The 13,724-nt window shown below is 50.5% G+C and overlaps 1 protein-coding gene across 1 annotated transcript in view; it reads left to right on the forward strand.

Annotated features, from left to right (window-relative positions):
• The window catches only part of CORO1C (coronin 1C), a 43,023-nt gene extending 29,795 nt beyond the window's left edge, over nucleotides 1-13,228 (forward strand). The window contains exons 4-11 of the mRNA XM_064674929.1: nucleotides 4,625-4,754; nucleotides 5,538-5,719; nucleotides 6,302-6,421; nucleotides 7,301-7,405; nucleotides 8,282-8,427; nucleotides 9,035-9,092; nucleotides 9,176-9,421; nucleotides 10,653-13,228. Coding sequence (XP_064530999.1) covers nucleotides 4,625-4,754; nucleotides 5,538-5,719; nucleotides 6,302-6,421; nucleotides 7,301-7,405; nucleotides 8,282-8,427; nucleotides 9,035-9,092; nucleotides 9,176-9,421; nucleotides 10,653-10,772 — 1,107 coding nt within the window. The 3' untranslated portion in view covers nucleotides 10,773-13,228. The remainder of the gene's footprint in view (nucleotides 1-4,624; nucleotides 4,755-5,537; nucleotides 5,720-6,301; nucleotides 6,422-7,300; nucleotides 7,406-8,281; nucleotides 8,428-9,034; nucleotides 9,093-9,175; nucleotides 9,422-10,652) is intronic.
• The last annotated feature ends 496 nt before the right edge of the window (nucleotides 13,229-13,724 follow it).

Consider the following 13,724-nt stretch of genomic DNA (forward strand, 5'->3'; position numbering starts at 1 on the left):
GTGCCCAGGAGCTGGGCTCGCTCCGTGACGGATGTGGAATCCCGCGTATGCAAACACAGCAGAACCAGTGAAAGAAAATCCTTGGAAGATGAAATAATGCCAAATAACTCCAGGGATCTTTGGCCATATTTAGAAATGCTGTAGGCTGAATGTTATATTGAAATCTTATTATAGATCATGTCAGATAAATTCCTTTGCTTCTGTTCATCGTTAAAATGTTTGGGAGGGGATTCATCCCAAGAGGCTTTTCCTGGGACAGCTCTTGCCTGTGATCTCTCAGTCTTGGAAGCTGAAGCATGTTAACAAAATGGGCTATATTTAATATTACACAAAACAACAAGCTTCTGTGTTTGTAATATTCACTACTGGGCTGGAACTAACTTTTGAAGGATACAGGAATGTTCCTCTAGGAACCAGGGTGCAGAAGGGCTGCATTGGAAGGGTCTCTGAAACATGAGCATCAGCAGGTCCAGAGCTGCCTTCTTGGAGGCAAAATAAGCCTCTAATCCAAATGCAATGAGAACTATGTTGGGAGGCTCCAGGGGGACTGAATTATGGAGAAAAACCAACAGTGTTCAGTTACAAGTTGTCCAAGTGCTTGTCTAAGTGCTCCTAATGTGGCCACAAACCATCTGTGGGAATCTGTGCCTCCAACTGAACGAGCTGTGTGGGTTCATGGGGGGTTCTCTGCACGTCCCAAAGTGGGGATGAGCTTTCCCTGCATCCCTGGAGGCAGCACATATGTAGAAAGGCACCAGGGTGGAGCTGGCTGTGGATTTGCCCATTCGTGGTAGTGTTTGGTACCTCTTGGTGTGACCTGTCTGGAGTGGAAGGTGAAATAGGTGAGTCCTTGCTGTGCTCACAGGATCAAGGATATGCAGGAAGATGTGTGTGTGTTAAGGAGGTTTAAAATGAGAAATGATGGATCCCAGATTGTTTGGGGCAGTTGGGAACTGCACTGGTGTGTAAAGAACATCCCTTGGAAGAGTTGTTTCCTTGTGCCAGCAAATAAGGAATTACTTCAGTATTCCTGCTTGGTGTGCTGCTGAATGGCTGGAATGTACTGCAGGCTTTGAGTTCAGCTGGAAAATGTTTTATTGGAGAAAGGCTTGTAGATGGTGTCGAGGCCCTTCCTCAGATATGGGAAATCTGCTTCATCAGAGGGTGGATATTAATGAGTTTGGGTGTAATGGGCAGAGCAGAGCTCATGGGATTGAGCAAATTGCTTTAAGAATCGAAGCAGAGCCCTTGCAGTGACCTGGGCCACCAACCTGTGGGCACCTCTGGGACTAGGACAGGGTCAACCAGGAGAAGGTCTGAGAGCTGCAGAAATGATGCTCAAAGTACCTCTTCCTGCAAGGACAGGGATAAATCCAGGGCTCAGACTCATTTGTTTCCTCACTTAAGGTGATAGGAATTAATATTTATGATATAGGAATTGATGTTCTTTGAATTGGTGTTCTTTCTAGACATGGACTGAATGTTCTCTGCAGGTTGTGCAGAGCCAGAAGAGACAGTTTTTGCTTCTCTTTAAAGGGGGTGAAAAAAGTTTGCTTTGTTTTCTTGCTCACGTGCTGTTTGTGCAAAACCTTCCCCTCCTGCCCTTCCTGTGAGACCCAAACCCAAACCTCTGCCATGCCACGGCTTCACTTCCTCCAGCACAAACAAACCGGCCCTGCTGACTTCAAAAAAACCCAAAACCCCAAAAAAACACCCAAAACTCCCAGACCGGAGAGTCGACAAACACTTACTGATGCCCAGTTAATCCTGCAGCATTTTCCTGGGATTTATCCTGAGCCCTCACTCTCACCAGGCTGGGTCCTGTATCCAAATTTCCTTAGTTTCCCCGTGAATTGAATTAGATCCCAATCTGAGGCTGGAATCGCACCCTGGAATGTGGGGCCAGGTCACTTGGGACCATCCCCTGACCTTTCACACTCATTTCTTTATTATTTCTTGGAATACTAGGCAGGATTATTGGGTCAATATTCTGTAATCTGCCCAGGATTACACTGCCCTGCAGATGCTCCAAACTATTGGGGCTTTCCCTGATGGAAAAAAAAATCTTCCCCAGAGGCTTTTAAAAAAACCCTTTTCATGGATATTTTGTCTCCCTTCCCTCTCCCACCCCCTGCACTCCCTGGCTGATGTTTAAACTTGGTTTTGGGGTTTTTTTATTCCTTTGCTGTTAAGATGCACTTGCTCAGAGGGATCCCTGGACCCTTCCTGACTGGGATGGTGCAGAACAGAATCAGAGATGCCAGGAATCTTGTCCCTTTCCTGCTGTTGCCCCTCACAGGGAGGAATGTTGGCTGGAGCTGCTCTGCCCCTGCCTGGCTGGTCTGCAGGTCACACTTGGCCCATAAGCTTCTGCTGTTCCTGGGTCTTTTTGGTAGATAAATTCCCTTTTCAAGGCTTTGTCCACAGAGAGAGGGAGGGTGAGGGAGTGGGGCAGGTCCCTTTATCCTACTTTTTCTCTCATGGGAAGAAGTGACTGTTCAGAGAATAATGGAATGGGTTGGGTTGGAAGGGACCTTAAAGATCATCCAGTGCCACCCCCTGCCATGGGCAGGGACACCTTCCACTATCCCACGTTGCTCCAAGCCCCATCCAACCTGACCTTGGACACTTCCAGGGATGGGGCAGCCACAGCTTCTCTGGGCAGCCCATGCCAGGGCCTCACCACCCTCACAGAGACGAATTTCTTCCCAGCATCCAAACTAACCCTACAGATGCAGGAGGACAGATGATGAGAAACAGAAAACCCACCAAACCCCGAGGGCTCATCAGAGACCTCACACGGTTACAGAGTTAAATGCCTTAGACTGACATTGAGTTCCCAGCACAAACATGTTCCCAACTGTTGCTGCTGTCACATTGTTACTCCCTGACTGGCAGGAAAAAAGCTGTTTCCATAAACCTGACACATTTGTAACCCAGTTTTAGGTGTCGGGGCAGGTGCAGGGATTTGTTGTGCTTCGCAGGCGTGCCATGTTTCAGGAGAACCTCGGAGGGGCTGGATGATCACAGTCAGTGGCAGAGCTGGAGGGAATGGGAAGGGAGCAGGATGACATCCTGCTTTTCCAGGCTGAGCAGCTCCTGTTTGTATCCCCAGTTTAAAATCACATTGGGAAAAGCCTCAGTTCTGTCAGTGTGTCGCCAGCACTCTTCCATCAGGCAGGAAGGGAGAGAGGGATTTCCATACAATCATGGAATATCCTGAGCTGGAGTGGACCCACAGGGATCGAGTCCAACTCCTGGCCCTGCACAGGACACCCCAACAATCCCACCATGTGCCTGGGAGCGTTATCCAAATGACCCTTGAGCTCTGGCAGCCTTGGGGCTGCAGAGGAATCCTCTCCTGAGGTGGTGTTCCTATTGGAATCCTCTCCTGAGGTAGTGTTCCCATCGTGGTCATTCCTTCTGGGACTGAGGGTGCTGGGACAGCGACAAGTGCTGTGTCCATGAAAAGCTAAATAATTTTTGGGTTATTGAGAGGTGAGCTGGGACCCACTGAGGATCTGCATCTCGCTAGGTTTTATTGCAGCACAGCCATCCCTGGGAGAAGGGGAAAAACTGGGATTAGCACAAAAATCCATGTCACCCTCATGCATGTGTGTCTGCCTCGCTTCCTAAATCCACTCCCTCGCATCTCCAGGCTCCCACAGCTTGTTGGGCACCGTGGGCAGCGTCTGGCGAGCCCTGTTCTCCAACTCCAGGAAAAGCAAACAATGGGAAGCAGAGCAAACGTGCTCCAATGCTGCCACCTGCCTCCAGCAGCTCCAACTGCTCGCTGAGGGGCGTCTGATTCCATTGCATTTGTTAATGCATCACATAGATGTCAACTTCAATTCCAAGATGATTGTCCAGGGCTGAATTGCAGGAATAGTTTTGGTCGGGCTGATCCCGCCTGGAGTGATGGGTTTGTTGTCCCATCCCTGCCAGATACAGAACCCGCCTCCCTCTATGAATAAACCTTTGGTGCCGCCTCCTTTGGGCTCCACAGCTGGAATTCCAGTGCTCTGGCATCCTTGGGGGGCTGTTCCTCCGCCCTTCCCTGAGGGTGTTTGCAGCAGAAGGGTTGTGTAACCAGGGCAGAAGTCAACAGGCAGCCACTGCAATGCTGGTTTGGGCTGCTCCGACCTCTGCCGGGACCAGCCCGTGCTTCCCTGATTAAATGGGATCTGGAAGGAGCCTGGATCTAACAGGAAAACTAATTGCTGGTATTTCTAGAGGATTAAAAAGTAGGCAGTGGTAGAGCTGCAGTATCATCCCTCCAAGGGACAAGTACAGTTTGGAAAAACAGCAGCTCATTCACACGGAATTGGAGCTCCAAGGCAGGTTTTTCCGACTCCTCCTCAGCAGGATCGGAGCTGAACAAGTCTCTGGACATGGTGATAACAGGGAGTTGCAGCATCAGGAGCTGGTGGTTTGGTGCTGGCACATGAGTGAGGAAGGATGTTACACGTGGATCAGCCAAGGGTTTATTGGGAACAATTCCCTCTTCCTGTTTATACGGAGAAGTGACAGCTCGGCCGCCGGCTGTGGGATGCAGGAAGCAGACGAGCCACACGCTCTTCAGAGGGGATGGCCTGGGTTAACCAGCTTTCCTTTCCCTTCCCAGGTGTGGCAGATTCCTGAGAACGGGCTCACCCTGTCCCTGACAGAGCCAGTGGTGGTGTTGGAAGGCCATTCCAAGAGAGTTGGAATTGTGGCCTGGCATCCGACGGCCCGGAATGTGCTGCTCAGCGCAGGTACGGCCTTGGGAGGGGCCACAGGCATCTCCCTCCAGGAATTTTGGAGCAGAGGTGTTGACTCCTTTCCCTTTTTTGCTCTCCCAGCTGCTTAGATCCCTGTGAATCACAAGACTCCCAGCAGTGCCTGGGAACACTGGGACACGTGGCTGGCAGCCCCCTCCTTATCTCAGCCTATTTTATCTTCACTTTACAGGGACAAGCACCAGGGAATTGTCTGGAAGAATGAAATAGAGTATTAAAGCTGTTCCAGACTTTATTTGATTTGCAGCTATTTGCAACTATTTACCTCTGAATTTCTCATATCCCTGTTTTCGTACACTCTTGTAAATGGGCTGAGTGTTTCTCTTTCCCTTGATCCCTGCAAGGTATCCCAGAGTCTTGCTGTTCCTCCCACAAGCTTTCATTGTCAGCATTTTCCAAATTGTCTCCTTGGCTGGTACAGTCCATGGAATGAGATTCTTTTCACCACTGAAAGTCTGTCACATCATTATGGAAATAAATTGGATAATTCATTATCCATCAGCGTAGTCTGAGGCTTCCATAGCCTGACCTGTAGGTTGGATCCCAAGGAAAGCAGCCAGTCCTTTCAGCTGGACTGCTGGATAAGCTGAGTCTTTCCTGTTGACAAAAATCCCTTCTCAGCTCCCAGTTTGGTGTTTGGTTTCCCCAGAAACCTTTGGAGCTGCAGCAGGTTTATCCCTTGTTCCCCATGTCTGGCTTGTTTCCTGCTGTGACTTTTTTCACCGGTGCTCTGACTGTAGCTGTTATTTTCCATTTTAGGCTGTGACAATGCCATCATCATCTGGAATGTGGGGACAGGAGAAGCCCTCATCAACTTGGATGACATGCACGTGGATATGATTTACAACGTGAGCTGGAACCGCAATGGCAGCCTCATCTGTACAGCTTCCAAAGACAAGAAAGTCCGAGTTATTGACCCCAGGAAACAAGAAATTGTTGCTGTAAGTTCACGTAATAATTAAAGAAACAGTTGGATTTCACTCCAGCAGAGAATTAGCAAGAAAACTGGGAGAAAGAACCTTCTTGCTCAGTATTTTCACACCATGTTCAGTTGTGTTTTTCAAAGTGAGGCAAAAATTACAGAAGAAATAGCAGGAGTTGAAGGATTTGTCTGGGTTTATTGGGATTAGTGTTTGAACTAGGATTTTAAGGCTCAGTTTTAAAACCTGCAGGAGTGTAATTCCACCTCTAATCCTTTTGTATAATTACAGTTCCAGAGTTGTGCCTGGGAAGCAGAGGTTTAGCTGCCTGTGTGTGTTGTAGCTTGCAAGGTTGAAGGAAAACCTCTTTGCAAGAGGCTGATGGGCAAAGCTGGGAAGAGCCAGGAATGTCCACTTCTATGGCTTAGCAATTGGTTTCTTCCCTCAAGCATCAGGGAAGAATAGTTGGATGTTGCTCCTTGGATCACATCCTGGGAGGACCAGCTGTGTGTCCTGTGGCAGTTCCATGAAGCTGGGAGAGGATCCACCACGCCATGGGTTTTCCTGTCCATTGCTAGAGACTGACCTGCTCCTCTCTTCCAGGAGAAAGAGAAAACCCACGAGGGAGCCCGGCCCATGAGAGCCATTTTCCTGGCTGATGGAAACATCTTCACCACTGGCTTCAGCCGCATGAGCGAGCGGCAGCTGGCCCTGTGGAACCCGGTATGTCCCTGTCCCCTTCCTGCCCTGGTCACCTCTGTTGAGTCACTAACTCAGCCCTGGAGTCGTGGAGTCGTGGTTTGGGTGGGAAGAGACCTTAAAGCTCATCCTGTTCCAAACCCCTGGGCAGGGACACCTTCCACTATCCCAGGCTGCCCCAAGCCCTGTCCAACCTGGCCTTGGACACTTCCAGGGATGGGGCAGCCACAGCTTCTCTGGGCAACCTGTGCCAGTGCATCTTCTGAAATTCCTAGGTTATATACTTGAGGTTATTCCCTCTTCCATATACTGCCTGCTCCCATGCCAGAAGGTATTCCATGATTTGGGCTGGAAGGTCACTCAGTGAAGGAACTGAGTTCTCTTGGGTCTCTCCAAGAGCAGCGATGATCAGGGAGCTGCAGGTTGGAAGAGCCTGGGAAGACGCACAGGGAGCAGAGGGGCTGTGGGAAGGTCACTTCACTCTGTACGTTGTATGTGCAGAGCAGGACAACAACAGTCCCAGAGGGGCTCAGGTTGGAAGGGACCACCTGGATTGTGTCCAGGTGGCTTTTGAATATCTCCAGGGAAGGAGCCTCTGTCCCCTCATCCATCACCCATCCCATCACACTGACACAAGGCACTATCATGGCTATGTCACATATTTCCCTTGACTTGGTGGATTTTCTTGGTTTCTGTTTTTATTGAATTTTGTGATTGAAACGCCCTTGGGGGAATGAATCAGCTTGGGAACATTCCCAGCACTTGTTGTAACACACGGATCCTTCTGGGTGGTGCAGACACTGCTGGGAGCTCACTGGCTACAGGGCTGTTAATAATTTAGATCCTGTGGTAATAGGAGCTTTTCCAGCCTTCATTAACATCCCTGGCATTCTTTATTTCCAGAAAAACATGGAGGAGCCAATTGCCCTTCACGAGATGGACACCAGCAATGGGGTCCTGCTGCCATTCTATGACCCGGACACCAACATCATTTACCTGTGTGGGAAGGTAAGGAGAGGCTTGGGAATCTCTGTGGAGGGAATGTTGTCTCTGAATGTTCCCCAGGTGTCTCAGCTGGGGGAGGTAAAACCAAAAAATCAGCTCTGCAGAGGGACCAGGCTGCTCTGGAATGGGTTTGACCCTCACTGTGCAGGGCCTGGGAAGGTACTGGATGTTTCTTTGACATGGATTGACTTAGGTGAAGCTGCCTTTAATACAACAAGTCCCACACTGTTACCAAAACTTCTCTTGTTGGTGTTGACCCAGATGATTTTATGTTGGTGTGGGAGGAAGTTACATTTTAGATGTTCCCCTCCTTGTGCCTGAGGATGATGGAGCACATGGCAACACTCCTTGTAATTTTTGGGGGTTAAATAATAGAAAACTGGAATCAGGTGCTCCTTTCTAAAACCAATTTGTGCTCTAAAGTTCCCACTTGTGATGGACTTCCTACAAACAGGAGCCAAAGACGCAATGAACTAAAGAAAGTACAAGTACGTTCAGGAATCCCATCTCTCTAACAGCTAATGGGGAATATTTGGTTTACATCTGCTATTTCTCCTGCTGTTTCAGAGATCCTAGTGTCTGGAATTAAGGATAAACCAGTTTATAGCCTTTCTGCCTGACTGTGGCAGGAAGTTCAGCTTTTCCACAAGAGATGATGTGGAAGAGGACACTCCCAGCCTGGAGGCAGCAGCTCAGGTCTCTTTACCAGAGTGTTTTGAGCAGGACTTCGAGGAGCTGTTACAGCAGGGAGCTGCTTTAAAGTTTTAGCTTAAAAAAACCCAGCTTTAAGCTGTGTGTGGCAGCATTCCCGGGAGGAAAGGCTGTGGATGAGGCTGATGGTTGCCCCAGGCTCTGCAGGGTCTCCTCTCATCCCTGCAGGGCGACAGCAGCATCCGCTACTTTGAGATCACGGATGAGTCCCCGTACGTTCACTACCTCAACACCTTCAGCAGCAAAGAGCCGCAGAGGGGGATGGGGTTCATGCCAAAGAGGGGCCTCGATGTCAACAAGTGTGAGATTGCCAGGTAAGGAGAGGGACCCCAGAGCTGGGATCAGCCCCTGCACAGCGAGCAGGCTGGAAGCTGGGGTTGGGAATGTCGGGAGTGGTGGAAGCAGCAAAGCAGTGAGCAGAGGGCAACTGTGGCTCAGAAAACATGGGAAAGGCAGGAAACATCTCAGGAGAGCAGGTCTGTCACTGCAGTAGCTCTGGTAGGAAACATGTCTTTGCTGGGAGGGAACATGCTCAGGCTCTTCTCCCAGGCAACAAGTGATGGGATGAGAGGAAGCGGCCTCAAGTTGTGCCAGGGGAGGTTTTAGGGAAAATTTCCTCGTGGAAAGGGTGGTCAAGACATTGGAACAGGCTGCCCAGGGCAGTGTTGGAGTCCCCATCCCTGGAGGAATTTAAAAGTTGCGTAGATGTGGCACTTGGGGACATGGGTTAGTGGGGCCTTGGCAGTGCTGGGAGAATGATTGGGCTTGATGATCTTAGAGGGCATTTCCAACCTCAGTAATTCTGTGATTCCGTGGGGTTGCTCCTTTCCCATCTCCTCTGTCCCCTGGTCCACTGCTCTGTGTGTGTGGACCTTCTCCTTACTCCTCACTCTGAGTCCCACCTTTCCCTTCCCCTGGCAGGTTCTTCAAGCTCCACGAGAGGAAGTGTGAGCCCATCATCATGACGGTTCCCCGCAAGGTGAGCACTGCCCTGGGCACGAGGTTTGGAGCCAGCTCGTGCCTCCCAGAGCCCCTGACCAATCCATCTCTTCTGGCTTGCAGTCGGACCTCTTCCAGGACGACCTGTACCCGGACACGGCCGGCCCAGAAGCGGCTCTGGAGGCAGAGGAGTGGTTCGAGGGGAAGAACGCAGACCCCCTGCTCATCTCTTTGAAGCACGGGTACATTCCAGGCAAGAACAGGGACCTCAAGGTGGTCAAGAAGAACATACTGGACAACAAACCTGCGGCCAACAAGAAGAGTGATCTCATCAACGCTCCAAAGAAAGCAGCGGATGCCTCAAACCCCGTGAGTGAACTCCAGGAGTTTTGGAGGTGGTGGCCTGGGGTGGGAATATCGGGGTGCTGCTTCTTCGGGAATAGGTGTAACAAAGGTCAAGAATGTGTGATTCAAGGATTTGGGTGACCTGGAGTTGAGGTGGTGCTTGGTTATGGTGTTCCAGGCAATGTGTCCAAAGCTTCCTTCCAAGGAGCAGCACCAGTGTCTGCTCTCTATGAGCAGGGACAGGACCCAATGGAATGGCTGGAGCTGTGTCAGGGGAGGTTTAGGTTGGATCTCAGGAAAAGGTTCTTCCCCCAGAGGGTGGTCGGGCACTGAACAGGCTCCCCAGGGAATGGTCACAGCCCCAAGGCTGCCAAAGCTCCAGGACTGTTTGGACAACGCTCTCAGGGACAGGGTGGGATTGTTGGGGTGTCCTGGGCAGGGCCAGGGGTTGGACTGGATGGTCCCTGTGGACCCCTTCTAATTCATGATATTTCATGATTCTATGATTCTAAGGTTTCTAAATCATAGAATAGTCAGGGTTGGAAAAGACCTTTAAGATCATCCATTCCAACCATAATCCAGTACCACCACCATGTTCCCCACTAAGCCATGTCCTCAAACCATGTCCTTTGGGACACAAGGGAAAACTTGGCTTGTTGTTCCAGCCCCTGCCTGGGAGAGCTCCTGTGCTCCTCTTTTTGTGTAAAACATGGACAGTGAACCTCTGGCTCTGCAGGTCCAGAGAAGGTTTTACAGGTCTGGAACTGGGGGCTGTAGCTAACACATGGAATTCCAGACAGATTTGGGTTGGAAGGGACCTTAAAGTTCATCCAGTTCCACCCCCTGCCACAGACAGGGACACCTTCCAATAGACCAGGTTGCTCCAAGCCCCATCCAGCGTGGCCTTGGACACTTGCAGGGATGAGGCGTAGTAGCACACAGAGGTGTGGGAGTGACAGCTGTCAGTCCGTAGGTCCTTAGATCACAGAATCATGGAATCATTGAGGCTGGAAAAGCCCTCTAAGACCATCAAGTCCAGCCATTCCTCAGACTTCCTGTTAAAGAGGAGGTACTGGTCCAGTATGTCCTGGATGTGTTCACTGGTGCTGCTGGAAATGCCAGTCCCTGCCCTGAGCATCCCAGCTGCTCCAGAGCGGGCATCACACCCTCATGCCTCAGAGAATCCCACTGGGAGGAGCCCTTTCCTTGGAAAACTGCAGAGCTCTCCTCACGCATGTCCTGTCTTGCCTTGCAGCAAAACGAAGCCAAATTGGAGGAGATTTTGAAAGAGCTGAAATCCATCAAGGACATGATCTCCTCCCAGGACGAGCGCATCTCCAAGCTGGAGCAGCAGATGGCAAAGATCGGGGACTGAGGGGCCCCGGCCCAGGCACATCCCAGCTCCCAGTGCAGCCAGCAGCAGCCTGCAGCATTCCAGCCCGAGCTTTCCTGTTCTCCTAAACCCACGTCAACGAGAGCCGATGATTCCAAGCCAAGCTTTTTAGTGAAAGATTTTTTCATTTCCTGATGTTCTGATGAATTTCTGTGACTGTGTCAAACCAAGTCAAAAACAACAAGTGCTACTTTTACAGGTTTTTTTTTTCCAGATGTTATGATGAATCCTTGAAAAACAAATCCATTCTGACTTTCGATGTCGTGCCCAAATACCTTTTTCTAGATTTAGGGACCAATGCCACATTGTTCTTAACCATTTTTTTTTAAAGTTGCCAAAAAATAGAAAAAAATCGCTTTTTATTTTTCTTATTTGCCACTTTGCAGTATTTGTGTTTCCATTCCAAGGGACAGGGGGTGTGTGGTGGGTGTTTACACTGTGCAGAGAACAAAGCTGAAGCTATTTTATATAAATCCTCAATTTGGAACAATCAGGTGGGTTCCCTTCCGTGCTGAGACCCCTTGGAGATGGGATGAGCTGCCTTTCCTGCTCCCAGCCCTGTTGTCTGACAGAAAAATATAAATATATAGTTCTGAAAGAAGGGATTCATCCCACAAAATCCTTTTTCTTTTTGTCCTACAGAACTTCTAAACCAGCACCATATTCCCATTTTAAAATAACCCCAAGGTTTGATTTCCATGACTAAACTCATGTGTTTTACTTGCTGATTTATTTCAATTTGGAGGCAGAATGGTTTTTTTTGAGGAAGGAGTTTCAGGTGAGCTGTGGGATTCCAGCAGGTGGTGGAATTCTGTGGTGCCCATCTCAGCTCTGTGGTTGCTGTAGATCCTTGTTCCTGCCCCCCACACTCCTCAGCTCATGGATTTTAAGGAGCTTTTGGAATCCCAGTCAGCCTCTCACACTGGTGCTGATGTTTGGAATTTTCTCTGCTTCCAAGGCAGTGTTAGCAGCAGGAAGGTGACTTTTCCGTGATGATTCTCCCCAAACAAAATGCCTCTGTTGTTATTTTTTTATAATTTGCTTTCTCCTCTCCATCATTCCTGCCTCCCACCCTACATTGCTGGAAAGCTTTGCAGGAAAGGATTTGTTCCCGAACCAGATGAGTGACTTCCAACCCTAGCCTCCCTGCACCCCTTCTGAGTGGAAGGGACTGGGGAGGGTGGTTTTATCCCAGTTTGGAGAACTGGTTTCTCACACGTTCCTTTGGGGATAGGCCCCGTGAGCGCTCCAGGCTGGCGAGCTCCTCCTGGAATCCCAGGGATGCCTCGACTCAGCAAAGCTCTGCTCAGGTGGGGTCTCCCCTGTGAGGGGGCTGTCAGGGATGGGGCAGGCTGGCTCCCTGCTCCCAGGCTGTGTCCTTGTGCTGGGAATGGGATCCAGGACCCCCCAGCAAGCTGTGCCAGGCTGGATTGGTGTCGCCCATCCTGGCACAGCCAGGGAGTGGTGACAGCCCATCTGAAATCTAAAGGTGGGCAAAGACCACCAGGTGTCCAGGAGCTCTGGATCCCTCTCCCAGCTGGACTCTGTGCCTGTGGCAGCTCCGTGTGTGTGTGACGTGTGCGTGGGAGCCTCTGCCCCGCATCCCCTGCCCGGAGCATCCCGGCGGGACACGTGTCCCTTTGGCCAGGCTGAAGTGATTGATTTTTTTTTTTCCATTAGTTTAGCTAGGAATTCTCCGATTTTTCCATTTTTCCCAGTGTTTGCATGTCCAGAACTTCCAGGTTAAGGATTCCCTATTGTGTGTAGGGATGTGTGTGTGTGGAGGTGGGACCGCGCCGTGGGAACGGCCGGGTCACGTAGCTGGAGAGGCACAAGGATGGGACGGAGGAGATGGAGGATGTGGGAGGATGGCAGAGCATGAAAGCTTCAGAAAAGTGGGATTTCTGTGTTTTAAGGACAAGTGGCATCCCCTGCCCTGTGCCCGTGGATCCACAATCCGGCCGCTCCGGGTTCTTTGGCTGTTTGGTGACGTTTCTGTATTGCAGTAAATGCCTGAGATGTGTATTTTTATGAATTTTTCTTTTGGAAACCAAACCCGAAGGTCGTTACCCCCAAAGTGGTGATTTCTGTGTTGATTTGTACATGTGACTTCGGGGTTGTGTGCTTGGGGACCTCGGGTTTGTTCCTAAAGTCAGAAGGAAATCAGTTTTGGGAGCCGCTGGATTGAGATGCCCAGAGGTGGGGGTGTGGGAGACGGTCCCAGAGGCCGCCCTGGATTTTAGTTCTTAGTCTGTATTTTATTTAAATGAACTGATGCCTCGCCAGGCTCAACCGGAGTCAGTGCCTGAAGCTTTTTGTAGCCGTGATATCCCGGGAGAGAATCAGCCCAGTCCGGAGAGACGCGCTCTTATAGAGCGCCGGAGTATCTGTCCAAATATTGCTTCCATTTTCAAAAGATAAAAGTCATTGATTATAAACTGCCTCTGCTTTGCTTTTTCTTTGGCTCTCGGCATCCTGTGCCTGCCCTTGGCATTCCAGGTTTGATCAGTAACCTGGATATTAAATGTTGGACAGCTGAGCGGGAGGTTGGGGCTGAGGGGTCCTTTGGGACCCCCCCCCTCTTGTCCCAGGGCCCATCCCTGACATCACACACGGTGATTGCCAGTGAGTGGTCCCAAGAGCTTGGCTGGATGTGGGATGTGATGGCACAGACAGCCTGGGGGGTCTCAGGGTGGCTGAGACCAGGCTGATGTGTGGAAGGAACAGCCCTGGTTGGGAATGCCCTGCTCTTCCTGAGCTGAAACCTGCTTCCATAGGGCCAGAGGCCTGGAATGGCAGAGGGCCTGGGCTGGAAAGAGCATCACTCATCCCGCCCAGGTTTGAGCCTTCCCGGGGCTGCAGCGTTTCACTGGTGTTGCACAACCACCTCCAGCTGCCTCCGGAACACCCCGAGCCCCCCACCCTGAGCAGGGC

Source organism: Pseudopipra pipra, chromosome 18 (assembly GCF_036250125.1).
Source record: "Pseudopipra pipra isolate bDixPip1 chromosome 18, bDixPip1.hap1, whole genome shotgun sequence".
Taxonomy (NCBI): Eukaryota; Metazoa; Chordata; class Aves; order Passeriformes; family Pipridae; genus Pseudopipra; species Pseudopipra pipra.